This window comes from Poeciliopsis prolifica, unplaced genomic scaffold (genome assembly GCF_027474105.1).
Source record: "Poeciliopsis prolifica strain line A6 unplaced genomic scaffold, Auburn_PproV2 SCAFFOLD008, whole genome shotgun sequence".
NCBI classification, from domain to species: domain Eukaryota; kingdom Metazoa; phylum Chordata; class Actinopteri; order Cyprinodontiformes; family Poeciliidae; genus Poeciliopsis; species Poeciliopsis prolifica.
Window position 1 is genome coordinate 16633972 of NW_026562383.1, and position 27970 is coordinate 16661941.

General features: G+C 37.4%; 3 protein-coding genes across 9 annotated transcripts; 2 read left to right on the top strand and 1 right to left on the bottom strand.

Moving 5' to 3' along the window:
* The first annotated feature begins 42 nt into the window (after positions 1-42).
* bag1 (BCL2 associated athanogene 1) lies at positions 43-3157 on the top strand. The gene is made up of 7 exons (XM_055032766.1): positions 43-151; positions 891-1019; positions 1089-1171; positions 1249-1362; positions 1474-1581; positions 1679-1741; positions 1845-3157. Exons 1-7 carry the CDS (start codon positions 115-117, stop codon positions 1932-1934), a joined length of 624 nt encoding a protein of 207 aa, XP_054888741.1. The 5' UTR covers positions 43-114; the 3' UTR covers positions 1935-3157.
* Positions 3158-3169: 12 nt separating this feature from the next.
* On the bottom strand, positions 3170-9774 carry myl12.2 (myosin, light chain 12, genome duplicate 2). 4 transcript variants are annotated; one of them, XM_055032765.1, is made up of 4 exons: positions 9697-9774; positions 4142-4352; positions 3786-3947; positions 3170-3695 (listed from the first exon to the last, which is right to left on the bottom strand). In XM_055032765.1, exons 2-4 carry the CDS (start codon positions 4323-4325, stop codon positions 3523-3525), a joined length of 519 nt encoding a protein of 172 aa, XP_054888740.1. In that variant the 5' UTR covers positions 4326-4352; positions 9697-9774; the 3' UTR covers positions 3170-3522. The 4 variants fall into 4 exon arrangements, with proteins under 4 accessions (XP_054888740.1, XP_054888737.1, XP_054888739.1 ...); XM_055032762.1 differs by lacking the exon at positions 9697-9774 and adding an exon at positions 6011-6252; XM_055032764.1 differs by lacking the exon at positions 9697-9774 and adding an exon at positions 5455-5583 and having other exon boundaries at positions 4142-4366.
* On the top strand, positions 6822-26951 carry myom1a (myomesin 1a (skelemin)). 4 transcript variants are annotated; one of them, XM_055032758.1, is made up of 38 exons: positions 6822-6956; positions 8202-8455; positions 11193-11333; positions 11426-11612; positions 11711-11868; positions 12063-12155; positions 12291-12379; positions 13243-13284; positions 13527-13688; positions 13759-13920; positions 14199-14340; positions 14652-14851; positions 14926-14982; positions 15714-15838; positions 16807-16990; positions 17174-17348; positions 17599-17720; positions 18566-18762; positions 18901-19027; positions 19292-19476; positions 19563-19677; positions 19840-19996; positions 20553-20659; positions 20815-20859; positions 21000-21136; positions 21226-21370; positions 21570-21629; positions 21716-21783; positions 21878-22003; positions 23342-23419; positions 23696-23783; positions 23915-23953; positions 24118-24223; positions 24703-24866; positions 24996-25032; positions 25263-25285; positions 26368-26423; positions 26583-26951. In XM_055032758.1, the coding sequence occupies exons 2-38, from the start codon at positions 8298-8300 to the stop codon at positions 26847-26849; spliced, it is 4524 nt and encodes a 1507-aa protein (XP_054888733.1). In that variant the 5' UTR covers positions 6822-6956; positions 8202-8297; the 3' UTR covers positions 26850-26951. The 4 variants fall into 4 exon arrangements, with proteins under 4 accessions (XP_054888733.1, XP_054888734.1, XP_054888735.1 ...); XM_055032759.1 differs by having other exon boundaries at positions 8246-8455; XM_055032760.1 differs by lacking the exon at positions 23342-23419.
* Positions 26952-27970: the final 1019 nt, after the last annotated feature.

Genomic DNA, 27970 nt, shown 5'->3' on the forward strand with positions numbered 1-27970 from the left:
TAAAGATATATAATTAAATAAATAAGTGCTTCCGGTGTTCACAGGAAGTGTTCGCAGTTAGCAACAGTTAGCTGTATTATCCTTGTATGTGAGAACGTAAGCTAGAACGCAACAATGTCAGCGCAAACAATTACTGTGACTGTCGCACACGGTAAAACTCTTCTACATCATAACGTTAAGTTTGTCATTAAATATTTTTTTGTTTGTTTTTTTAGTGTAGTTAGGTGCCAGGTAATGCTAAGCTGATGTATCTCATTTCAAATCATATTTGAATGGGGCTGTCACATTTTAAACATTTAAAATAAAAGAGGACAGATCCAGTAAATATGTCAGTTTCAACCAAAGTAAGTACAGCCAGGGGTAGATTGAAATCGGTGTCTTCGTTATTTTAACAGTTGTGTATGTTTTAAACAACTCAATATTAATGTGACGTGTTTTGAATACATTTAGTCACGTTATGATGTACACAACAATCTTAATAGAGCAGTATTTTCCGCTAAATTTCTAACAGCACTACTATTTTAAAGGTAAAAGGGATAACACCAGGCAACTTCGAAAGATTTGAGTCTCTTTCCTCGTGTTTGCTGTAATTTATCCATCTTCCTCAGGCCAATGAAGGAATAGCTTATCCTCATTGTTTAGCAAGACTTAAAATAAAAATAACACTTGAAAGTAATATTTTTAAATAGTAACTTTTTGTACTATGTTATTCATTTGTACTTACTAAAAATTTCTCTTGAATCAAAAATAATAAAAAGCAAAACAAAGTAATTTATTATTATTGACAATAATTTCCAATTCAAAATCTCAACTTACTGATGAAACATTGATCACACTTTTAGATAGTGGTGCTAATATTTTCTTAAATTCAGTTTTATTTTCCTTTTCAGGATCAACTAAACACAGCATCACGCTAACAGGTCAAGAGGATGGAACGGGACCCACTGTTAAAGACTTGTCAGATGCTCTCAATGAAGCTACCGGTGTCCCATCAGCCTCACAGAAACTCATTTTTAAAGGTAAGCTGTTATTGAACCCAGAAGTGAACTTGAATTTTCTGTTTGATCTCTTAACACCAAATTTTGCAGGAAAGTCTCTGAAGGACATGGAAGCGAGTCTCTCCAGCTGTGGAGTAAAAGAGGGCTGCAAACTCATGATGATTGGAAAGCGGGTGAGGACTTTACGTGCACCATGTGTGGTGTCTGATGCTGTGTAAATAAGGAGATACTCACTGTAATCTGCAAACAGAACAGCCCAGAGGAAGAGGCTGAACTAAAGAAGCTGAAAGAAATTGAAAAGTCTGTGGAGCAGACAGCTAAAAAACTGGACATGGTAGATGGGGAATTAACTGGATTAAAGAATGTAAGCAGTCAGTTATGGCATGGTAACTATTGTTTACTAGTCATTCTTGTCAATAACATGTCTTTCAGTCTATTGTCAACATCAATATTTCTTTGCTCTTTCTTTCTTTAGGGCTTCCTCGCAAAAGACCTCCAGGCAGAAGCGCTCAGTAAACTAGATCACAGAGTAAAAATAGCAGCTGAGCAGTTCATGAAAATCCTGGAGCAGATAGATGCCCTGGTAATCTGTCCTGCTATTTTGTATTTATGTGGTGTTTTTTTTATTATGATTATTATTGTGGCTTGTATGACCTAACATTACCATCTTCCCTTTTAAGGCCATCCCAGAAAATTTTACCGACTGCAGAACAAAGAAGAAGGGTCTTGTGAAAACAGTGCAGGTTAGCCTATATGTGATTTTGTTTTTTTCCTAAAAGGCACATTCATGTTTTATTGAAAACCGTCTTGATAAAAAGAATAACTACAATCATTGTATTTTTCTAGGATTTTCTGGCTCAGTGTGACAGGATCGAGGCTTGTATATCAGACCACCTATCAAAGATCCAGTCTAAAAACCTGGCTCTGGCAGAGTAATCAACTCTCCTATGTCATGTGCTTTAAGTTGCTCTGTGAGCAATGCAAAGGTCTCAGAGTGCTTCAAGTAAGAAGCAGATCCTATGTTATTTATTGTGATGAGGGTGCTGTATGGGACAAACAACCATTTGAAAACATGGGCTGTTGGTTATGAACATCAGTGTCTGAATACAGACTGGACCTCTGCAGTGTGTGTACTTTCTACCATAACACTCCAGTCTTGTTCAAGATGGAGGTCGATTCTACAGGGACTTGCACCCATTCTGTAACAGCAAAGCCATTTGTGGTTCATATCCATTTTTCAGGCATTAGATGTGTACTTGAGATCAAGGCCACATTTATGAAATCAAGAGGGCAAAAAGAAATCTTGAGCTCTAATGTTTTTCAGAATCAACTTTCCAAAGTTCTCAGTCTTGTTTCGTCAAATTTTAAGAATTCTTCATATAAGTTTTAGCAGTTGAATATAAAATATTTTCTATTTTGTCTTTTTAAACCATTGATCCAGACTTGAAAGATACCAAAATTAATGTGTCAACTTTTTCAGATTGCTTAGGGACGTAATCATCACAGTAGGAAACGTTAAGAACACTGAACCTGGATGCCGCTGTCATTAATGTAATTATATTGAATAGTGTTGAAGTTGGGTCCTTACATGTTAAAAACTCCGATCATCACTTAAATGAGATGTGTCGTCATTGGACACAAGAACAGACAAATAAAGGCAAATGATCCCAGATCTTATCATGACTGGTACTTTTAAAGTTAGGGGAATTTCCCCAGAAACCTTCCTAAATCTGCAGGTTAGTCAGGTTCATTCAGTCATATATAAAGTAATCCCTGTATGCATGAAAGTGTATGTTTTTTGTTGTTGTACAAAAAGGAGAATACTTAAATTTGGAATTTTTAAAGCAATTTTTACCATATTTTCAGAACTTTATTGAAATATACAAAAAAACTATTTGGGATTTTGACTGTAGATTTTAAACACATAAGCCTGCTGCTTACTGCATCAAAAAGGAAAACATTGAAACTACAACCACTGTCAACAACACTGCACGCTATGGAAAGGATGAGTTCTTCATTTCTATATGCATTGTTATTCCACATAAAGAAAGCCTGAGTCACCTGCAGTTTTGGTTAAATTTATTGTCTTTTTTTGTAGAACGGAAAGACGAGTCATAAGCATTAGCCTTTGTTTTGAAATAAAATGTTTTGAAAAATGATCAGATTCCATCACTGGTCTCAGAATACAATTTAATGTCAAAACATTCCTACAAAAACGCAAGTTCTTTTCTCTTAAGTAAACACCTCGTGTCAGTTTATTTCCAGCTTTCTCCACGAGGGTCTTTTCCCACATAATTGGACTCTGAAATGTTGTCAAAGATGTGCAAAATGAGCTCTGAAATAAAGATTAGAAAGGGACCCAAAGGTCCAGGAAGCAGCTTAAACAAATGACCTTCAACAGACTATACCACAGAGCTTTTTTGTGAGCCAAACTAAGGATATAGCTGATCTAAATAAAATATTAACCCGTTTCAAGATGGAAATAAGAGTACAGAATGAACCTCAACAGGCACATCCCCCATCACTAATCGTCCTTGTCCTTGGCGCCATGTTTTAAAATACGTGTGAAAGCTACATAGTTGAAGTTGCCCTTCTTGTCAATCGGCGCCTCGCGGAACAGCTCGTCCACTTCTTCGTCGGTGAACCTGTCGCCCATGGTGGTGAGCAGCTCCCGCAGGTGCTCCTCCTGAATCACACCTGAGAGGAGAAAACAGGTTGAAATGTTACTGATTTCCTTACCTGGTCGACAGGGAAGTGAAAATGCGGTTCGGTGAAAGTTCAACATACCTGTGCCCTCTTCATCGAAGCAGGCAAACGCATTGCGGATCACGTCCTCCGGATCAGTACCGTTCAGCTTCTCTCCAAACATGGTCAGAAACATGGTGAAGTTAATTGGGCCGGGGGCTTCATTCATCATGGCCTCCAGGTACTCGTCAGTAGGATTTTTACCTGGCAAATGTTAAAACAAAAGGTTAATGTTGCTCTGGTGCAATCCCATATTTCAACTTTAATGGCTTTACAAAATGAAGTAGTACTTTGTTTTTAAATATTTTTTTTTTTAAATTCTCATGTTGGAAAATGCCTTTATCAAGAGTTTTATTGTTGATCAACTGAACATGAATATCTGTGATCACAAATATCACCTAATGAGGCGAGCATATCATGGAGATCTTCTTTGTCAATAAATCCGTCTCTGTTTTGGTCGATCATGTTAAAAGCCTCTTTGAACTCCTGGATCTGAGACTGATCGAACATGGCAAACACATTGGAGGTGGCCCGCTGGGGACGCTTCTTGGTGTTCTTCCCCTTGGCCCTTTTACTCGACATGTTGCCGTCTGGTGGCTCCCCCTCTACCTGTAATTGAAAACCTGTAATTGAAGCTGTCAGTCTGGGCTGGGCAACAATATGAAATCATTTAGCTCAATTATCTACCTCTTGATGCAGATCGATGACAAATGCTATGAGATTTTATTATTTATAAAGTAAGAAGTCACAGAAAGTTTTATTTTGTAAAAATACCTTTTACAGAGCTGACAAGCTGGACTTTACAATAACTGCAAGAATCCACACACTTTCCAGAATTCTTAGAATTGATCTTTTTCAAAGTATAATGTAAAGGTTCGAGATGGATGGAAGGACATACAAAAGCAAATTGACAAGATGGGTAAACAGAAAAACAACAGACAGAAGAAAGAGAAAACCAAAAGAAGTAGATTGATGGATGGGGGATGGACAGATGGATGGAAGCTGGGAGAATGATGGTCAGATCTGGAAAACTACAGACAGTTGGACAAGAAAAAAGTTTGGAAACTTTTCATACTCTCTTTATTTTATACAAATCTCGCTGTAAGCATGTAGAGGGTGTTATTTACTATACTGGTACAATTTTCCATCAGCATTATGAGACCCTACAGCCTGTTTCATTTGATTTCAGTGAATCTCTCACTGAAGACTGAACTTGGTGGCAATTGTTGAACCGCGTTCAAAGGACGTAGGAAATTTAACAATCGATATGAAATACATAAATTCCTATCTTGCAGAACCTCTTTATGAACACATTGAAATATAAATATATTTGTAAAAACGTTTCTTATTTTTTTCAGATGTAATATAATCATATTTATGCAAGTTATTGGTGTTGTTATTGAAGATCATCAGAACATATTATGCTAGCGCTACTGTGCCAAACGTAAATATATTAAATAAAACCAAGTCTTTAATTCTGTGGTTACATGCACTGACACTTCTCCTCTGCAATAATCCATGTACAACCCAGTATGCTTTCCAATATATAACATAATTTAATCAAAACATGTTATTAGCCATCTCGTCTGACCTACACAACAAGTTAGCTTCAGAATAGCAGCGATAACAAATTCAAAGAGAAAATATATTGCTTGTTCTCAAGTCCAATATGTTTCGTGGGCGTTCTTTGGACGGAAAATGATTGACCCACCTTAGAAGAAATGTAAAATGTGTAGAAAAATAGCTGTACACAAAGCTATCAGCACATCCCACAGTCAGAGCAGAGCAGAGCTGGAAAGAACCAACTGTCTGGAATGTTCCATTCATTCCGAATCGTCCCTGTTACTTTTGGTTAACATTAGGGGGGAAAAAATTAACAAATAAATGATTATATATAGGGATAGAAGGGAATGCATTTTCTGAAGTTAACATAGAGCCATGATAAAGTGTTTTGTCATTTTCCCTAAACCTATTTTTTAGCATTACTATTTTAGACCACTAGGTGGCAGCAGTGCTATGTGTTTTAGTAAACTTGATTTAAGCCAGTGCTTCTCAATTATTTTCCGTTACGCCCCCCCTAGCAAGAAGAAAACTATTTGCGCCCCCCCATTTCCCACCGTGACTATCCATCTCTGCATAACATTTTTTCGCTGAAAAAACTTTAGCGGCTTATCGGCGTGATTGGGATGTAACGTATTTAAGTGACGCGCTAATTTATTTGGCTTCATGCTGTCCGCTGCGAGCATTTTTAGACACAGCAAACACACCGGTCTTTCCTCTTCTCCAACTGTAGTCACAGTGAAGCCAAGCGCTAAATACGCTTCCTCGTATTTCCTCTTCTTAGCTTCCGGTTGACTTTCTGTTGTCTCATTATCTTTGTCTCTCTCCGCGTTTCTTTTCATCCCTGTGAAAAACTTTTTCATGTTGGGGGTTGTTGAATAACGGAGGCCATAGACAGAACGCAGTCGGAGCTTTTTGTTGACTTAACACTGCTAACCAAGGCAAACCTGTTGTCTTGTAAGTCGTAAAATGTTGCACTGTCGCAAACGTGACAGAAGTAACAATGAGAGCGCCACTGCCGCCTACTGTGCGCAATTACACTTTATACTAGTACGGCCAATAAAAAAAGCCTGTTCCCAGGATCACACGCGCCCCCCCAGGTATCGCACCGCGCCCCCCAAAGGGGGCCCGCCCCACTATTTGAGAAGCACTGATTTAAGCAGTCATACTTTTTAGACTTCTTCACACATCCGGGTGAAAGTAGAAATATACGTTTTTGTGATCCAAACGTATGATGCAACATAACTTAATGTTAATTACTAACAGTGAGGGTAATGAACCTCGTCATAAATTAGCTCAGTGAACAAATGGTTTTGTGTCTATCATTGTTATGTGATTGTAAAGTTTCACATGATTGTGCTTCAGGCACAGCGCTGGAGGTGTTTAAAACATGCCTGAAGTGCAGTGGAACAGCTGAGGGGCAGGCACTGAGGCTCCTGTGGCTCTTCTCATGGTCTAAATTTAAAGCTGCCCAAACCTTAAAAGGTCCTGACGGTGTCTTGCGCTTTCTGCCGAGTGGCAGCCTTATTTTTGCTCAGTGGACTGCTATCCTGTCCACTGACCCTCACCCTACTGCTTTTGCTGGATCTGAGCTTGCTTATTTGGAATAAACACATTTCCTTCTTGTTGTGGACTGGTCAATTTCTGTTGGTGGTAAGTAAAGGCTTATATCTTCCTTTTAAGTTCCATCAACTTCATTAAATTATGGTTTGTCTTGTTTGCGTCTGTAAATTTCCAACACTTGCAATAGGCCTTGTTTTTGTGTCATGCGTTTTCCATTTTCTATTAATAATAGGTTAATTGATCTTTGAGAACATCTTAATTGATTTTTCTAAATTATGCCCCTCTCTAACAAAGTCTTGTTCATTTTAGAATCATATTCTGAATTGCATGTCTTTGATTCACAATAACATAATTATAACATGGCCTAGGCTGCTGATTCTGCTTATAGTTCAGTTTAAACAGGTATCACCTTGAACAAACTCTATATGCATTTTTTTTCAATCCGTCGAGCCACCCATTTGTCACTTAGTAGTTACAAACCAGTTATTGTGACCAGAAAGGGATTATGATACAAAGGAGCCTGTGATCATTTGTCTCCAATTTGTTCTGTCTTATCCTGAAACTCTGCACTCAGAAACACCATACAAAATAGTTTCCTCTTGTGGTATTTTTCTGTTTTTTTGACATTGTTGTAGCTCGCTTTATGTTTGTGTGTCTCATACTGTGCGTAATGTTATGCTGTTATATTTATGGCAGCTTGTCCTAACAGATTTGAATCATTCTTCACACTTTTTATGGCATTACGCCTAAGTTTGAGCATTTTTCTCAGAATGTCTGCATATTATCTTTCTTACTTTCTTTTTTTTTAGCTTTTCTTTTTTGATAGTTTACTCAGTAAGAACGACCTCTAGCTAGACCGGTGGGTACCCCTACCCACTAAATGACATATGGGCTTGAACTATGAAAAAACTATTTGGTAATCTGTCCATGATTTCATTATGCACTTCTTTTCTGTAATAATAAGCTAATAAGAAGACCTCTTTGTAGAAATGTACACATTGCATTAAAGATAATAACTGAATAACCATAGTAGAGAAAAATATCTCAATATTTTTGTTATTTATCTTCCTCTTCTGGAGGTTTTCTGAATTAAACTACCACAAAATAAAAATAGTGAATGTTGAAAACTTCTGCTGCAGTTCATTGATAACCTGCTGCTTCATTTAACACAGTAGAGGTTGATCCTGGGCAGAGCTAACCCTTCAGCTGTTAAAACATAACCATTCATAACCCTGACTTGGAAAAAGAAAACAACATATTTTTATCAGTCACTAATTCCCTAAACCATACTTCCTAATTCCTCACGATCATGCTCTGCTTTCCCCTCACCTCCAGCTCAGAAATCAATCTATCGTAATAACAGTGAGATTGATTTACAGAGCAGGTAAACTAGAGGGCAGCCATTGTAAGTTGGCGGAGCGGCCTGTCGGGATGTCAGGATCAGTGCAAGTGACTCAGAAGCAGCAGCAGAAGCTGCAGCTGCATCAACAGCTGGAGGAGAAGCAGCACTATGAGAGCAGCTATTACCTGAGCACCAGGTCGTCTGTTAGCAAGCAGGCCTTCTCAACTCACAAGACCAGCAGCCATCGGTAAGAGGCTCAAAATTATAAAGTCTCTAAATAACAGCAAGAAAGTAGCTACAGCAAACTTCTTTGGATGTGTGCTGCTATTCACCTCTACTCAAGGTGCCTAAAATGTATCTTTGCATTTTCACTTGGAGTCTGGTGGTATGATTAAGTTAATTTTTTCTAACTCAGAGTTCGTTCTTTTTTTTTTTTTTTAAACAGTGTTTTTCTCCTTAAAACCAAGTCAGAATATTATTTTAGGTTTAAGCAAATACTCTTTTTTTCAGCAAGATTCACTATTTGAACATTTACAATCCAAATTTACGACAATGAATTGTTGAGTTGTTTTTCCCTTTTCATATCTTAAATCTGGTTGTTCATTCTTTTAGTTGTGCTTATTGTAATTCTATTACCGACATAATTTTGAAACTCTTGTCTTAACAAAAGTTATGTTCATGTTGTTTACTAAACCTGATGGCCTAAATTAGATTAGTTTACTGTGTTGTAATTAAGTCTCTAATCAGATTAAAATCCATCTTTCGGTGATTTTTAAAACATGTCTTTGTCTTTTGAAGAAAAGTGTCTCCACACTGAATCTTGCAGTTGCTGTAACAACAGTTGTGACATTAATTTGTTACCTATTATTTCTAGTTTTAGACATCTCCATATGTATATGTATTAAAATCTATATTTTAAACTAATTTACATGTTTTGTTGCTGTATTTTTACAGTGAATAGAGGAGGGCAATATGAAAAAGTGTTTGCTGAGACTATGCAATTATACTAAACTGCATTATAATAAAATGAAACAACTCTTCTCTTCACAGAAAAGGCTTAAATAAAAGTATTGTATATTTACATTGCATTTCCATTTACAACTTTACATTATGGACTGAAGGTTTTGAGATGTCAGCTTGGAAAGGCTCAACACACCAAACAGACAGATAATCACTGTTGCTATCAGTATTGCTGTTCTCAGATATGGTGGAAACATTACCTTAATCTTTCAGGCAACATCATAATTGTTTTAATTCTAGGCTTTTTAAGACGTTAAGGCTTCATTGTGCAAATTGCCAAACCACATTACTTGAGATCGGTACATCCATCCAGCCATCCATCCATTTTCTTACACCCTTATCCCTAGTGGGGTCAGGAGGGCTGCTGGTGCCTATCTCCAGCGAGACATTTCAGGCGAGAAATGGACAAGTTGCAGGAGATTGGAATATTGGTACATATAATGACAACATTCTGCCACCAGCACTCACCTAGTAACCCAGGGGAAGATGTTTTTTTTGTTGTCTGTTTTAAGCTTCGTGGGGCTCATGTACATGTCGGACATGTTGCTTTCTAAATGAGGTCAGGGAAAGAATTTCAGCAGTGGCCGAGAGCTGCCAGCTATATTCATAGACAGCTGAGTTATTTCTGACATGAAGAAGCGTTGCCTTCAGGCCAACTGTAAATACACTGTATAAAAGACTGGACATTTTTCCAAACCCCCATTAAAGGTTAGCTCTGTTGTAAATAATACCAACACTGGCTGTATGTGCACTTATGCTTCTCGAACTACATTCTTTAGGGTGAAAATATTTCTCCCTATAGAATTAATGTGTCTGAGTGGAACATAATTTCTTCTTAGGCTTTAAGAACTGAAACTCTCATTTAAAGCTAAAAACTTTTTATGCCCTAACTGCCCATTCAGTGCACATGGTGAGTCAGCAGCGGAAATAACTTCTTAAGGCACTCACTTCAGATGTTTTCCTGCAACTTGCATCGAGCATACTGGGTGACCATGATCCTGTCAGTCTGAAAAAGATATCCAACTCTACATTGAGCCATCCAGAGAGAGGAAGGCATATTTTAAGTGAAAGCAAAGCTTTAAAGTGGACCTTTACACCACGCTTCATATCCGCTAGCTTTTGTTCCATTTATATACCCTGCGAACAAAAAGAAAGTCTGAGAGGTAAATGAGTCAGAGAGTAATATCGAGTCAGAGTATGGAGGGTGGAGTGAATGCAACATCTTTTCTGAGTAGGACTGGAGAATTGGTTTTAGATGGCTTTATGTAACAAACATGTTTATTTAAGGAGGTATACATAAGACCAATGAGCAAGTGGAGTTATTTCAGAAATGCACTGCAGCTTTTCTTCCTTTTTTTTTTTTTTTTACTTTTTAATGATTGTGTTTATTTTTACCAACAAATGTGTCAGCTGGGAGTTTAAAAAGTGAAAATTACATAACAGCCAGTGGTGGTTCTTCCACAAATGTTGCCCTGGGCAGGTCGCTCCTTTAGCCTCCTCCAAACACAACCATAATTTATACCTGACAATTCAGTATTGTCTTTTGTAAAGAGATAAGAATATATTTTAGTATTTGTAGTGAAAAATAATATTTCTCATTTTGATTCTTTTTTTTTATTATTTGTCTGCGACTGTTGCATGCTTTACTTCTGTCTAATGGTGAATAATTTATATTTTCCAAACAGCTTAGCTTGGGGATTTAGCTAAATAAATTGTATTAGGAGAATTTCTTCAAAGATTTTTTTTTTACAAACCTTTCCTTCCTGTGTGTTCACAACCAGTGTGGGACAGACACAAAATGCACAACTTTAGATCTTGGTCAGTTCAGTCATAAAAAACACAACAGCAAGCTTTGAATTCAAAGAAAATGTCTTGTCCTTTACTTGAAGTCAGACTTCTTCACCTTTATAGAGCAGTATATTGACAAACTGTTTTTAATTTGGATGTTTTCTCCTGCCTCTAAGCCTGAAGACCTCTGTGAAGACAGACAAGGGGCAGCAGGTGGTTAAACTGAGCCCGCTACCCAAAAGAGCCAAACGTACCTACCTGGCCATGGACAAGGACAAAGAAGTAATAGGCTACGTCATTCCTGTGTTTAGAGCAAAGTGAGTACAAGAAATCCTGTGTTGATTTTATTAATCACCAAATGCATTTTGAAGTAATTTTTCTGCTTTCACATCCTGGTGGTTTTGTTTAGCCATGACGTCGTTCGGGGACTGATGGAGGCTCAGGAGGATGATGTTACAGAGGAGGGCATTAACTATGTGGCAATGAGGAACCTGTTTGTTAGGGAGGCCAGGGAGGCCATGGAGGTAAAGGTTGAGAAGAAAACAAGATCAAAGCATGTCAGGGAATCAGCAGAGCGTATGGAATTTGACAGAGCGGTAAGTGCTATTTATTCTGTTTTCAATTGATTGGGACTCACAGAGCCAATTCTTATTTACTCTTTCCATCCCAACATGGGATGCCCATCGTGGTGAAGTTGGAGGAGTGGTCAGAGTTTCGCAAGAAAATGCACCCAGATAGGCTGACGCACCCTCCGGAGTTTATTGTCAAGCCTCGTGGACAGACTGTGTGGGAGGGCAAAACAGTCAGGCTGCACTGCACCGTGGCTGGATGGCCAAAACCAAGGATTGCTTGGTAAGTTACAGTTCGAGTTTAATGACATTATTATTACAATAGGCTGCTGACAACAATCAGCTGTCATGAGAAAATTTGAAGGAAACAATGACCTTTTTTTTCCCAAGAACCACAGCATAAAAACTGTACACATTAATTTCATGTCAGAAAGATAAACTACAAAAGTTAATGAAAATCTTAATAATGCTTTGAAGGTATAAGAACAATGTGCTGATCGATGCCAAGGCCCATCCTGAGAAGTACACAGCCGAAAGCACTTACAACATGCACTCCCTGGAGATCAAGAAGTAGGTAATCATTCACCTCACACTCTGCATTACTTCAGCTCCAATCAATCACGCATTATGCAAATAATCCACATGTTCAACCTTCTGCTTTGTCAAATGTACACAGACTGCTCATTTCTTGCATTTTATTTTTAGTTGCGATTTCTTGGACACTGCTCAGTATTATGTCTCCGCTCTCAATGTGAAAGGGGAAGCTTCCTCTGCAGCTACTGTTGTTGTCAAAAGTAGGTGTTTTCTTTTACATGTAGTTCTACCTTTCTTAGCGGGTGCTAATGACTCCTGGAATCAAAGATAAAATATGAGAACTATAATTGTGTCATTTGCTACAGCATCATCATCAGATGGAGGCTATAAGTGCCACAATAACCCTTTTCTCCATTTTTGAGGCAGATGGACGTACCTTTTGCTTTTATTTCAACAAAAGCAATAGATTTAGAGAATGAAGCAGCACCAAAGAACATTTTAGTCTCCCATAAACAAAGATCCTAATAAAATGGAATCAGTAGTTTTGTCACAAACGGCCAAAAAATAAACAATAACACAACCTGTATTTGTACAGGGTAGCATTAGCACTGAAGCAACTGGTCAACTTAGCACTGTTTCTGTTATTCATTGTGTCAAAAGATTATGCACACCCATACTTTTTGTCATATTTAATGGTTGTATATGACAACCTATTTTGTAGTTACATACCTATGATGTAGGTAGATAATGATCAGATATGATCTACCTATGTTGTCATGAATAACATTTATGTTGCTAATGATGCCATAAAAATATGGACTTCCACCATAAAGATCTCCGAGCAACAACATAAGTTGCTGGTTTGGCTTTTCCAGCCCAACAGAGCTAAATACATAAGCTGTAAAGTTCTTGTACTTAAGCATACCTGTATGTGGAAGTGCTGGAAGCTAATCACTGCATGGACAGCTGGTTTTTAGAGGATTTTTCTCAGGAATCAAATATTGTTAAATGGCCACTTGTCAAGAAAAAATGAGAGAGTGGAAATTAATTTTTGTGAGTTTAGTTTATATTATAATACAAGAATTTTTGTCGCATAAAATTATAGATCTAAATTTCTTCACAGGGTTCCAAGAAACAGAAGAAGGTCCTTTTGATCCCAAACCACGTAAGACAATTTTATATGTAATATTTGCATGTTTGCTTTTAAAAAAAAAGATTTTAATGACTATTTATTATAGTTTTTACTGCAAAATGCCCACAGTGATAATAAGCTTCTACATTTATGTGTCTTCAGCTCTACAGAGCATAAATTGGATTTTATAATCATTGATCACAAATAGTGGAAGAAAACTGAGGACATAATTTAAAAAATATATATATTTGATGGTATCAATTCTCTGTTTTCAGATGGTTTTTGCCCTGAGCATGGGGTTACTTTTTATACAAGCATTATTGACACATTTGAAGTGGCCTTTGGTCGTGAGGGGGAAACACTGAGTCTGGGCTGCACTGTCATCATTTTTCCCACTGTGAAAAAGTACCAGCCTGAAGTTGTGTGGTACAGAAACTGTAAGTTATAAAATTTGTCTTTGTTTTGAAGCAAAGTGTAGTAGTCATTTATTTTTGCTTTTCTTGTCAGCTGTGCCTTTGAAGCCCTCCAAGTGGGTGCACACACACTGGTCCGGAGAACGCGCCACTCTCACTCTTACCCACCTTAACAAGGAAGATGAGGGCATGTACACCTTGCGCGTCAACACAAAATCTGGCTTTGACTCCTACTCAGCCTATGTGTTTGTCAGAGGTAAAGTGCCTAAATTCATTGCCTGGAAATGTTATGGAAAAATAAAAGTTCAGCCTTTGAACGGAGATGATTTTGTGGGGGTTGCTAACATAAGAAACAACTTAGTGTCTCACATAGTTTAGTTTTTTTGAATACCTTCTTAGACCATTATGTGTTGCATCTCAACTAGTTACAGTGAGGCCATATTAACTGTAAGTCAGGCAATGAAACCTGAGAGCATACTGAAGATCCACCTAATTTAGAAACACCACATGGTTGTGCGTTTCTCGCTTTACCAGATGCTGACGTGGAGCTGGAGGGGGTTCCCGTAGCCCCCCTGGATGTGCGTTGTCACGATGCCAACAAGGACTATGTGGTGGTAACCTGGAAGCAGCCAGCAGTGGAGGGCAGCAGCCCCATCCTCGGATACTACATCGACAGGTTGCTTAGCTTCAGTGTATTTTACTGGAAATATCCAAGTTGAAAAGACTCAGTAATTAAAATTCATTCTGCATTTAGAGCACACAATAAACTCGTATTTAATTATTCAAAATTTTCTTTTTGTATTTGTTCCAGTTGCCTTTGTCTGATATTGAAATGACTCTTAAATATTTATGTGACAAAAAAAAAAGCAAATCCAAAGAAATCTGTAAAGGGGTAAATACTTTTTTAGAGTAAGCTGGCAGGTGACTTTATAGAAGAAATTATTTCAACAACTGACATGCATGTATTTTGGTGTTTTGTATTGGAAGGTGTGAAGTGGGCACCCATCACTGGGCTCAGTGTAATGATGCCCCAGTCAAGTACGCCCGGTTCCCTGTTACAGGGCTGGTGGAGGGGCGTTCTTATGTCTTTAGGGTGCGTGCCTTTAACAACGTGGGAGTCAGTCGTCCATCCCGCATCTCTGATCCTGTGGTTGCCATGGATCCTTCAGACCGAGCTCGACTCAGAGGTTTGGAGACAAAGAAGAAACCTGTTGACATCCTTCTCTATATAAATTGCTGATGATTGTCCTCTCCACAACAGCTGGACCACTGGCACCTTGGACTGGGGTGATCAAGTTCACAGAAGAGGAACCCACTGGTAAAAATATCACAATTCATGTGATATATTTCCTGATAAACTTGAATAAAGCTCGGAGTCACCACTACTAATTTCTAATTTAAACTTGAAATTAACCCATAGAAATTTTTTGCACATCCTGTTGCATATCCTTTCAGTGTCTTACATCTTAGCAAATACATTTCAGAAAACCTTTCAGGGCTGTAATTTAGACCACCTGTCATGTTAAAGTGACCGAACATTGACTTTTTAAATGGTAATTAGTAATGTAAAATTTAAGATAATGTGACTCAGATCATGACCCAGCATATATTTCTTCAATATACAGTATTGCTGCTAAATATTTTGTCCTGTAATTACATTCTTTACTGCAAGCCCCCTTCTAAAAGATCATAATTTTCAGTTCTGCACACACCAAGTCAACACCATGTGTCTTCCCAAATCCACTTTGAAGTCCAGCAAATGCTTTGGTTGGATCAAATTCTAGGCAAACAGACTATTTAAAATATTGTTTCTCTCTTTCAGATTTAAAGTATACATACTGATGTGTTGGCTCATTTTTTTAGACTGTAAAACTAAAAAGTCTAAAAAATTTAAATTCTACATTGCTGCTAGAGTTGAAAAAACATCAATCAGGATGCTTGCTATTTTCATTTTAACTGAGTCATGTGTTGTGCAAACCAGTTACCATACGTAAGCCTAGATTACAATTTTGGGGTAAACCATGAGTGTGTGTTTTTTTTTCTACACAGTGGGTGTGATTCCTGGAGAACCTACTGATGTTGTGGTCACTGAAGCCACCAAGAGTTATGTGGTGCTTGCCTGGAAGCCCCCAGAGCAACGGGGTCATGAGGGAGTCATGTATTACATTGAGAAAGTAAGAACATTTTTCATATAGTTGCTTATTCTTTATCCTAGTATTGTTTGTCACTTCATTTGGATTTCTAATAATCTTTCCTGAAATGTTTTTTTTATTATTATCTTTTCACAGTATGCATATTCCCAGGTTTCTACTTGATTATTTCAGACATTTTTGTTGCTTTCATTCATTTGTCCTCCATCTGGGAATGACAACACACACAAGTTGAGTTTTAGTTTCAAGTCGATTAACCCGATGAATTTGGTGTGTTTCAGTACCAGACAAATTACTACTTGCAATACAAGCCAATAATAAAATAATTGCATTTGTTCAAATACAAAAGGCATATCGCAAATGTTTGTTGTTCTGGTTTGATAATACAAACTATTAGGAAAGTACATAAATATTTGATTCTATCTATCTATCTATCTATCTATCTATCTATCTATCTATCTATCTATCTATCTATCTATCTATCTATCTATCTATCTATCTATCTATCTATCTATCTATCTATCTATCTATCTATCTATCTATCTATCTATCTATCTATCTATCTATCTATCTATCTATCTATCTATCTATCTATCTATCTATCTATCTATCTATCTATCTATCTATCTATCTATTTTTTTCAGTACTGTTATATTGTTGTCAAACAAAACCAATTTTAGCACATATCTAAGTTCATTTAGCATATGAAACAAATCCCTCAAGAGGTAAGACATTGTTTTCCCCTTAGTCACCCAGCAAAGATTATGTGTGAAAAGTTTTTACTCTGGGATTAATTGGCGAATAACTCAAGGACTTAAGGGGTTAGAGGCACATTATATACTGGATAGGCCACCACTCTTTCACAGGGAAATAACCAGCAACAGAATATGGCTGAATATAACTTATAATTAGTTGTTGTTTTTTTTTTTATATAAACATCTGCACTCTCTTTTAACTTCAGCTTTAAAAGTTTTTCTGCTCTCTGTTCTCAGTGTATTCAAGGGACAGACACTTGGCAGAGGGTGAACACTGGGATGCCAGTGAAGTCCCCTCGCTTTGCGATCTTTGACCTGGCAGAGGGTAAATCGTACAACTTCCGTGTGCGATGCTGCAACTCTGCTGGCGTGGGCGAGCCCTCTGTACCCACCGGAGAAACCATAGTTGGTGATAAACTTGGTGAGCTGACAAATCTTGCAGCCGCATCACTACAGACTTTGCATACAGAGACCCCGCTGCATTATTTAACAGGATAATATTTCTAGTTCATACCACTCCTGTTTCTGCTCCAAGTGCTTCATCTTTATAGAATTTCGATAAGTGACATCCTTTAGAACATTTTGTGTCTTTATTTTCCTACAGATCTTCCCTCTGCCCCAGGCAATCCAGTGGCCACCAGGAATACAGATACCTCAGTGGTTGTCACTTGGGGGGCATCTAAGGACGTAAAGCATTTGGTTGGCTATTACATTGAATCTAGTGTGACGGGAACTGATGTGTGGATGCCTTGCAACAATAGACCTGTCAAGCAGAACAGGTGAGAAATGTTTGTTTTTCCTCAAAGCCACAGAAATTAGAATTAGTCTTGGGATATGTCCTACAGTTGCTTTCATAGTTTTGGGTAATCCATTTTAAGTGTGTATCCATTGCAAAAGGGTTACCTAGAATTTGCACATGACCTCACCGCTGAATCCTAATAGGTATTCTTCCCCCAGAGGAGAAGTGGCTCTTGGCGTTCAGCAGAATATATCAATAAAATATACCTGGTTGAAATATATTCCTTTCAGGTTTGTGTGCCACGGCCTCACCACGGGGTCCAACTACGTGTTCAGAGTAAAGGCGGTGAACGCTGCTGGATATAGCCAGAACTCTTCCAATTCTGATGCCGTGCTTGTACAGGCTGCTATCTGTGAGTGCAACTTTTCACAAAAAATGTCTCCATTGTTCACATACCTTGTCATATTCGGCCCACGCTTTGACCCGCTGTCCTGCCTGCTGGGACGGGTTTAAATAATTACTGACTCATTTAAATATTTAAAAGAGAAATCCTGCTGAAGAACTCCCTTGAAGGATGTATTTTTACTTTCAACACCACTTCACAATATAACTCCCCTGAGCTGCAAACAGAAATGCATTTACTGAATACTAATATAGCATGTGTCTGCATGAGGAAAGAGTAATTTCCAACTCTACATGCAACCATTTCTGCCAATTTTCTTTGCCTTCTTTAGGCAAAGACATTAGCTAATGTTTTAAGATGCTTTACTACCATGTCAGTATTGATTTCTTTTTAACTGGATTTTGCTGGAGCATTGTTCTACTGTTTGACAAGTCTTCAGGAAGCCTCTTGGTGCATGACCAAGCAGAAGGCTAAAACGGTGTGTTTTGAAACAGCATGTTCCTGTGGAGAGTCTCGCCTGTCTCCAGTAATATTCTTAGAATGACACTTGTCGGCTTTCTACCCTTGAGAGTAAGTATTTTACCCAGTTAAGCAACTCTCAAAACAGTGTGTTGCATTTGTGTGTGAAGCTCATAACCAATAGCTTTTGTACTTTTTGTGTGTCCAGAAAGTATTTGCCTCTTCAATGGTGTCTCAAAATTTAAGACGACCTAAAAAGTGCAACAATAAATATCACAAAAGTTAAAACACTTAGCCCATTAAAACTTTTGTTGATTTATTGCTTTTTTTTTTGTTTGTTTTAAATAAAAAGGTGTCTCTAATCACTTTTGTCTCACCACTATTGCTGACGGCAGCTGTACCTGCAAGCCCCACCAATGTGAACCTACTGGAAGCCGTGAAGGACTACATGGTTCTGGGTTGGACTGCACCCACTGACAATGGAGGAGCCGACATTAGAGGATACTTTGTGGATTACAGAACAGTGAAGGGGAACATTTATGGAAAATGGCACGAAATGAACCTAAAGGCTCTTACCACAACTTCCTACAAGGTAAGTTCATACTAAAAATGCCAAGCGGTTGATTTATTGACTTGTTGTTCACAAGTGCAAACATCTTCATCACTGACTTGATTAGTTTAAAAGAGTGGCTTTGCGTAATCTGCATCTTGATTTGTTCTGTTCCTTTAGGCTGAGAACCTGAAAGAAAACGTCTTCTATCAGTTCCAAGTCCGTGCAATGAACATGGCAGGTGTGAGTAAACCCTCTCTGCCCACTGCAAATTTGGAGTGCAAGGAATGGACCATTACTATTCCAGGTACAAGATTGTAGTTTGATAAGGAAAAAAAAAGTTGATCGATTGCCTAATCTTTAATCTATAATTTATCTAACATCTAATCTGATTTAACATGATTGGATTTAGTTTTTTCTCTTGTTTCATGCTAAATACCTAACACTTCTCAGTTTTTAAGAAATTTCTACTTAGAATAGGTATGTTTTGTAGGAATAAGCATAAGTAAAATATTCTCTTGTTAAAGAAAAATTCTTCAAGCGATACAACTTTGGTTTTTGATCTTCCAAGGACCCCCCGTTGGTCTCTATGTGATGGAGGTTCGTGACACCTCTGTTGTGGTCTTGTGGGAACCTCCTGTGTTTGATGGACGCAGCCCCGTCAACGGCTACTATCTGGACATCAAGGAGGCGTCTGCAGGCGAGGAAGGCTGGAAGGCTGTGCATGAGAAGACCAATAAGGGAAAGTTCATGAAGGTAAATAAGAAAAGTATAATTAGATGAGGGAATGAAACATACAGTTTTTAAGTGCCTCCTTTCTGACTCTTTTTGTGCTAAATTAGGTGACTGGACTGACAGCAGGAACATCCTATGTCTTCCGTGTGCGTGCTCAGAATCTTGTTGGAGTTGGGAAACCCTCCCAAGAGTTGGGTCCAATTCTGGCCCAGACTCGCCCTGGTGAGTGCAATTAATATTTAAGTCACACATTTAGTCTCACTTGATTCTTGCACATGCCAAGTTAAAAATATAAAGAAAAAAAAACATATTGCTTGTTACAAATGCAAGCTTTGACATTTTATGTTTGCAATTACATACATTGTGATGATCTATTTCTTTTAGGCACCAAAGAGATTTATGTGGATGTTGATGACAACGGTGTCATCTCTATGATTTTTGAATGCTCTGAGATGAAAGAAGGCTCACAGTTTGTTTGGTTCAAGAACTACCAGGAAATCACAGACACATCTCGTCTCACTATTGCCACTCAGGGCGGCAAGTATGTGTCCTCATGGTGATTGAGTCCAACACATGAATATAGCAAGAAGCTTAGATGCACTTATGTTTGGCATGAATATTAGAGTAATTTTAAGCTTTTCCACGTGCATTTCAAATTTTCTGGATTTTGACTTTAAAATAAGGATCGATTGAACAATCTGTCTCCAGTCCTCAGTTTTCTTCTCAACTGCTCACTGTACACATGCTTGTTGTATAGGTTGAATAGGTTTCTTGTCTCATTCTGGGTAGGTACTTGACTTCTTGGCTTATGAGAGTTTGAGGTAAAGAAGAATGCAACTTGCAAAGAGATAATAAATCAAAAAGGAATTGATATATGTACATATTTGACCCTTGCAAAATGTTGCCCACACTTTTTTGTTTTTAAAACCCCTCTAGCTGTATTTGTTATTCTTAATCCATCCCAAAGAGAAACTCATGGCATGCATAATTCTTATGAATGTATATAAACTTTTCACTGTATGTCTCTGACTGATCAGTCTAAATGAGTGAAGTTCTTTTGTTCATCTCACTTCCCATGGTTGTTGCCTTGTGTTTAGATCCAGAGCTATCTTTAACAGTCTCTCTATGGAGGATCTGGGCATCTTCTCCTGTATGGTCACCAACACCGAAGGCATCTCCTCCAGCTACACTCTCACTGAGGAGGGTGAGTCAGCCCACAGTCTTGGCAGTGCATACTTGGCTGTCCTCCCCTGCTTGAACAGCTGCTTGGTATTATTTTCATAATATCTTGTGTGTGTGGCTGACTGAATGGATATCATTCAACTTTTTTTTCCTGTCTTACTTTTTTCCTGTTGACAGCTCTCCTGCGTCTCCTGGATCTTAGCCATGAACACAAGTTCCCTGGTAAATATTAAATCTTAGCTAAAATATCACAAATGCAATTATTTATCATTTCAATTGGAAAAACAACTTATAGAGACAGTCTTAGATATTACTATGTGGTTGGTTGTATTAAATGCTCAATTACCTGTTCAATGTTTTAGTTATTCCCTTCAAGAATGAAATGGCCATGGAGCTGCTTGAGAAAGGCTGTGTGCGGTTCTGGGCTCAGATGGAGAAATTTACTTCTGCCTGCCAAGTGGAGTATGTTTTCAACGATGTCATCATTGAGCAAGGAAAGGTACATAAATGGAACAATAAATGCACATATTTAGTTCTAGTGAGCATTTGTGCTGAAATATGTGCATTTTTGTGTTTTTCTGTCTGCAGAAATACACAATGAAGTTCGACAAGTCCAGCGGCCTTATAGAACTATTTATGGACTCTCTGGAAGTCACTGATGAAGGAACGTTTACCTTTAACCTGGTGGATGGCAAGGCTAAGGGCACCACAAGTCTTGTGCTAATAGGAGATGGTAAGATCTCAAATACACAACAGACATCTGCAAATTCAGATGATTTATAACATCAGACGAATAAGGTACTCTCCAGGTTAAGCATGTGTCCACTGAGGGGCAGCAGATCATTCTTTATATTTTTGTGTTAGTGATAAGTTCATCTATGATTTTTAAAAATGATCTAGGATTGAATATGTACACTTTTTTGAAAATCCAGAATTTAGGGAACTACAAAGGAAATCTGAGTTTGAGAGAGCAGAATGGGTCAGGAAACAAGGTAAGGAGTAATGCTTTATCTGTAACACATTAAGATTTTTGCTTATTGGTATTTTTCTTTAACTATTTTCTGTTTCTAATAAACAGGTCCTCACTTTGTTGAGTACCTTGGCTTCACTGTCACTCAAGAATGTGATGTGCTGCTAAAATGCAAGGTGAAACAAAAAAACTTACAATATAAAACTACTAATATTGTCCTTTTAATTCATTTTAATTCATACCCTTGTTGATCACCTCCTTTTTCTACAGATTGGAAATATCAAACCAGTGACTGAGATCATATGGTCTAAGGACAGCATTGAGATTGCAGAGGATGATGAGGATGCTGCGAAAATCGAGAAAAAGGACTGCGACCTGACCTTTAATATTGGAAAGGTCAGTCTGACAGTGTACCTTGTGAGGAGTTGGGTGTTTATGAGTTAAGAACTAAAATTGTAGTGATCCAGCTCTGCTTTCATTTTAGAGCTTTACAAAATGTTCTGCTACTCATACACCTCTGACACAGAATAAAAGATCATTTTATATGTTTTTATAGATATATATTTATACTGAATATTCTTTTAAGCACTGCTAGACTCAGAACAGCAAATATTTCTACTCAGAAGTCTGAGTAACATTAAATTGTTAAATTTTTTCCTGACAAATTGTATCTTTTTCAGCCCAGATAGTTCCAGTCAGAGTTTTATTTACTGATTCATTTCAAACAGAAGTCATATTAAATTTGGATTATACTGAAACATTTGAACAGTGCAGTATTTATCTGGGGTGAAGAGATTACACAATGTTCAAAACTAAAAAGAATTCACTTCATGGCTGGTTTTAGTTCGGGAGACTACAGAATTCTTTTGAATATCTTAACCAATTTCTGTTCCTCTGAGGGTCATAAGCAGGGGGTAGGCAGAATAACGGTGAAGACATTTCATGACAAAATAAGGACTATACTTAACATTCTGGGTAAAACACAGGCTGAGACCAACTGAAAGCCAAATTGAGAAAAGAAAAATTGGCTTACAATAGAAGAATCCAACAAAAAGTGTTTGAAAACAAAGAGATTAAATTCTAGGACAATGACTACTGTTGCGAGAAACAGATGAGTAAAATAAAATGAATGTCCCAGCTTTACTGAGGGAGAATGGCAACAATTACTAGGAAGGGAACACATGGGAAAATAACTGATCAGGAATTAATCTTTTATTAAACATAATAAGACACAGAATAAACTCAGAGCTCAGAGCAACTTCCAAGGTCTGAAGATTATGACAGAGACAGGCAGTTTTATGTGTTCAACAATGATGTTGAGCTTAACCTTAAAGTAAAATGTATAAAACAGTTCAAATGCATCATTAAAATCCAAAAATAATAAATAATTTAGTAATTAAATATTTTCTGATTATGAGTTTATCCAGTTTTCTGACTGGAACTATATATTGAGCTTACGGCATGTGGTCTATCTCTGTGTTTCATCCATTCATTCATTTCATGTCTAACTCTCAATTCAATGTAACTCCTCTGGTCACTTCAATGAAAGAATAGGTACTGCTTTTGTCAGACTCGTGACTTTTTGACTGAAGTGACTGAAAGTGCCAGAGAAGTTATATTGATCTGTCATCATCATAGCTGTTCAAACGTCACTCAACACCAAAGGGTTGGTGTTTTTGCATAAGCTCCAGTCAGTCACATTTGCATTGACTGGCTCATCTGTCTAATTCACAGTGGGTTATTAAGCAAGAGCAAAAGAAAGGAGGGAAAAAACCATCTGCAAAGGACGTTCTCCTGCCACCAAGGCCTAAAGTCTGGACATAATCTATTTGTCATAAGTTTCACCTAATGTCTCCATGTGTCCTCGTCGTCTTACCTTTTTCATGTTTTTATGTCCATCATTTCATGTTATATCGCCTGCAGCATCATGGGCGGCAGAAAAGCCTGGCTTTTCGGTTTACCTGGTCACTGTGTCCCTTTTATACTGTTGACTGTCTCGAGAATTATATTTTGTTCCACTTGATTTAATTTGGAAGGGGAATCATTATTGCCTTAAGGATACTTATGTGACTTTTTTAAAAATATTAGATCTCCAAGCAAGACGCAGGTATCTACGAGGTCTTCCTGAGAGACGAGAGAGGAAAAGATAAGAGCGCCTTCAATCTTACAGAAGCAGGTGAAGTACTCTTTGTGGATTTCATTAGCAGGGAATTAGAGAAAAAGTGAAGATCTGTTAAAGTTACATAAATGGTTTTATTAAAAAAAAAAGAAAAGAATCACATGAATTATTGCTGTTATTTTCCCCAGGATATCAAGCTGTAATGAATGAGCTGTTCAGAGTTATTGGTAAGTAGTTTTTCACGCTGAAGAACAACTTGTAAGGGAAACATACAAAATGAAAAGTGCCTCAGTGTGTGCAATTTTCTTAAAATGCTCTAATTGTATAACAATTTCCTCATAGTTTTCACAGTGTGTTAATAAAGAGGCTGTTTTTGTTATTTTCCTTGCAGCTCATTCTTCCAGTGACATTCAAATTCTGAGTTCTGAAAATGGCATCACCCTCTACTCCAATGTGACATATTATGATGAGAACCTGCGTGTCGGTTGGCTTCACAAGTATGCAAAATTGACATCATGGATATATTTCACAGAATTAAGCAGGAACTCTGGCCCACTGTCTCAGTATCCAGGGATTGATAAACATACATCAAACTTTAACAGTTGAACATAATTTTTGTGCTGTAATTTATTCATATATTTATTTATAACATTATGCTGTAAATACATACACTGTAGAAAGATGATCAAAATGCTTTCAGACTCATGTTGAGAAAAGAAAAAGATCAGAACAAACCCTGTTTAGTTCAAGACATGTTAATTATTATAACATAGAATTGGACAAATATATATATATATATATATATATATATATATATATATATATATATATATATATATATATATATATATATTTTGTAGGACAGGGACAGAAGTTGACCCCTAAAACTACCATATTTCAGTGTTCTGGACTTGAAGACTCGCTAAAAAGGCCGTCTGAAGCTATTTGATCTTTGTGCTCTGGATTTCTTGATCAGAGATGCCAAGATTGCAGCTTCAGAGAGAGTTAAGTCCGGCGTCACAGGGGAACAGCTTTGGCTTAAGATCAATGAACCCACAGAGAAGGACAAGGGCAAATACACCATGGATATCTTTGACGGCAAGGATGGAGTAAAGAGAGTCTTGGATCTGACTGGCAAGGGTAAGTCAAAGTTTTTAATAAATAGGAGACAATTACTCCTTACAATTAGAAAACAATTACATGCTATTTGAGTTGGCTTTATTAGTCTTGTTCTAACTATATTATAAATGTTATTTTTCTGCTTTGCAGCATGGCAGGATGCATTTGAAGAATTCCAAAGGCTCAAGTAAGTAAATAAACTCATCCAACTCCATTGTTCATTTGTGTAATTCTGGGTTTTGTATTCAAGGATGTTTATATGCAAAAATAGTAAAAGTTGTCTCAAATCTACAATGTACTTTGTGAACCTTTGAGACAAACACAACACATTTCCTATTATTATGTAACTTAATTTATAACTCCAATACTATTTTTAGAAACCCTTTCTGACAATCTTTTGTCTCTTTCTTTCTTCAGAGCGGCAGCAATTGCAGAAAGAAGTAAGTTATTATTCTTCCTAATCTTACTGGAAGTTGTCTTTCATAAAATAATGTAACATTTCTCAGTTTAATTGGAACTCTTACGTTATGGATTCATACTCACAGAGTGATGTATTTCAAACATGTATTCCTATCAATCTTGATAACTTTGGTCTACAGCTACCAAAAACTTAAAATTCACTTTCTCTGAAAATTAGAGTACTACATAACACTAATAAAAAAATACAATTTTAATCAGCAGATAATTTTTAGCATTCTCCATAAGAGGAGTAAGCCAGTAAAAGTTATTGTTACAGATGTCTGTGCTTTACAGAGTTTTGCATCCACACATATTGACAAAAGTTAAGTGGAAGGAAAAAATTGTTTGAAAAAATAGGAGTAAGTTTTGCCTCGAGAAAATTGTGAAGTAGATTTTCAAGTTAGGGAAAGATTCACAAAGTGTGGACTGCAGCTCGACTGCAGTTGTATCACTTATATGATAAAACAGAGATAATGTCTGAATCATCTTGACTCTGTGAAGGAGAAAAAATTATTTTTTTCTTCCAAAAGCCTTGTCTTCAGATCAAAGTACATTTTATTTTTCAGTTGGAAATCAAGGTCCCAGAATCCCTGGACTGACAAACAGAGCTATTCAAATCAAGACGGGGCTTTCCCCCGAGGTTTTTAATGTCCATTGTGAGACTGTGCTTGATTGTTCAGCAATATCTTTTGACCTAAAACCTCATGGTGTGTTGTCAAGAGAAATATGAAAAAACATTCCCAACCATGCAAATGAGCAATATGCCAGTACTTATACTAATTGATGCCGTAATTCAGACATTCTTATCCAGGAAAAAATATTGGAAAATATGCAGTATACACATATTTTACACTGGTTTAAAATATGTATATTCTCATGTTGCTAAAAAGCCTATTTACAAAGTCTATTTTGTAATTACTTTGTTAAGTAATCTTAAAAATTATTTTTTATTTTATTAATTGTTTTAAAATACTTAGAGTCAAAGTACAAAGCAGGGAAACAAAGTGTGGTAAACAAGCAAATGCTGTTACTCTTGTCTTTTGATCCTGTTTTTCTTGCTTAGACCGCGCTCGTGTTGTTGGAGGCCTGCCAGACGTAGTTGCAATCCAGGAGGGCAAGGTAAGAAAATTAAATAGCGTTAACTGCAAACACACTATTAACCTCTGTGCATCAATGTGTCATTCCTTGGAGTGTCTCCTTCCTTTGAAATCTGATTGACACTCCTGCCAAATGCATGTTTGTAAAACCTGCAAAAAAAAAACAATCTCTCTCTCTCAGTCCCTGAACTTGACTGGCAACGTGTGGGGCGAGCCCGCGCCTGAGGTGTGCTGGGTGAAGAACGACAAGGAGCTGGTGTCGGACGACCGCTACAAGCTGAAGTTTGAGCATGGCAAGTTTGCCAGCATCACAATCGCAGCTGTCACCACAGCCGACTCTGGCAAATACGCCCTCGTGGTGAAGAACAAGTACGGCAAGGAGGCCGGCGAGTTCACTGTCAGCGTGTACAACCCTGACGAGGAGAACAGAGAGGATAAGAAAGACTAAATGTCAGGAAGAAAATGGAGATAATTTGCTGAGCTGTCTCTAAATAATGTTACCAAGGCACATGCTGGTGCAATAAACAATAAAACTGTTAAATGAATACAATCATTTTCATGTCTTTTTTAGTTTTTTACAATGGGTCATGTTGGCTCTATCAGTAGTTGAATATTAATATTGCAAATAGAAATAGTCTTATAATTCAATGAAGGTGTTACACTTGGCTTACCTCTGAATTGTCGACTACCTGTCATAATGCATTTATAGCAATAAATAGAAGCAAGAATTAAACATTGGCCAATGAAAGGCTGGATATGTTTGACAGGGATCCGTCTATTTGATGTTTCATCTCGGCTGTTTGGATGTCATAAACTCTGCAAGCTACAAATGCAAGTCATGTCAGCAATTTCTGATGGAGGTACAGAAGTAATGGCACTGTGGCAACAAGCAATGCAGGAAAATAATTGGTCATTTAAAGCGATCTTACATCCCCCATAAAGCTCAGCTCAGATCTGATGGGAATTCTGTTTTGGAGGCTGTTACTCATTTGGTAAGTTTGGTTAGTTTCATTCCAGAATGTCAATTGAAAGAGGGAGGAATGCAGAACTTCAGTTACCATTAAGTGGAAGTGCGTCATAAACTGCCTTGTAACATTTGGTTGGAGGTTAAGTCAATCTTAAACAAGTTACACAAGCTGTTTCCCATTTGAGTTTTTCTCATAATGCAGCTTCAATGATTTTAGAGTTCTTTCAAAATCTCAAGTTAACATCCTGATTTTAGTGAAAATCTTTGTCTGTAGCTCCAACAGTTGCCCGAAGTAATATATGCTATACACTGGAAGATCAGAGGGAAATTAGAAAAATGTCAGGGCTATTTTTTCAAAACGGAAGACAAACAATGAAAAATAATAAGACAAAGAAAATAAGCTAATTACTTAATTTTTTAAAAAGATTTTTGTGGCACTGGCTTTTATTATTTAATAGCTACGCAGGATGAAATGGGAAAGTGTGCAGAAAATTGCCCAGGAACAAGAAAAGAAAAGAAAAAAATCACACTGACAGCTGGAAGAAAATTTGCAGAATTTCAGATGCACCGATCAGCCTTTTCCTTGACATAACTCATTTTTG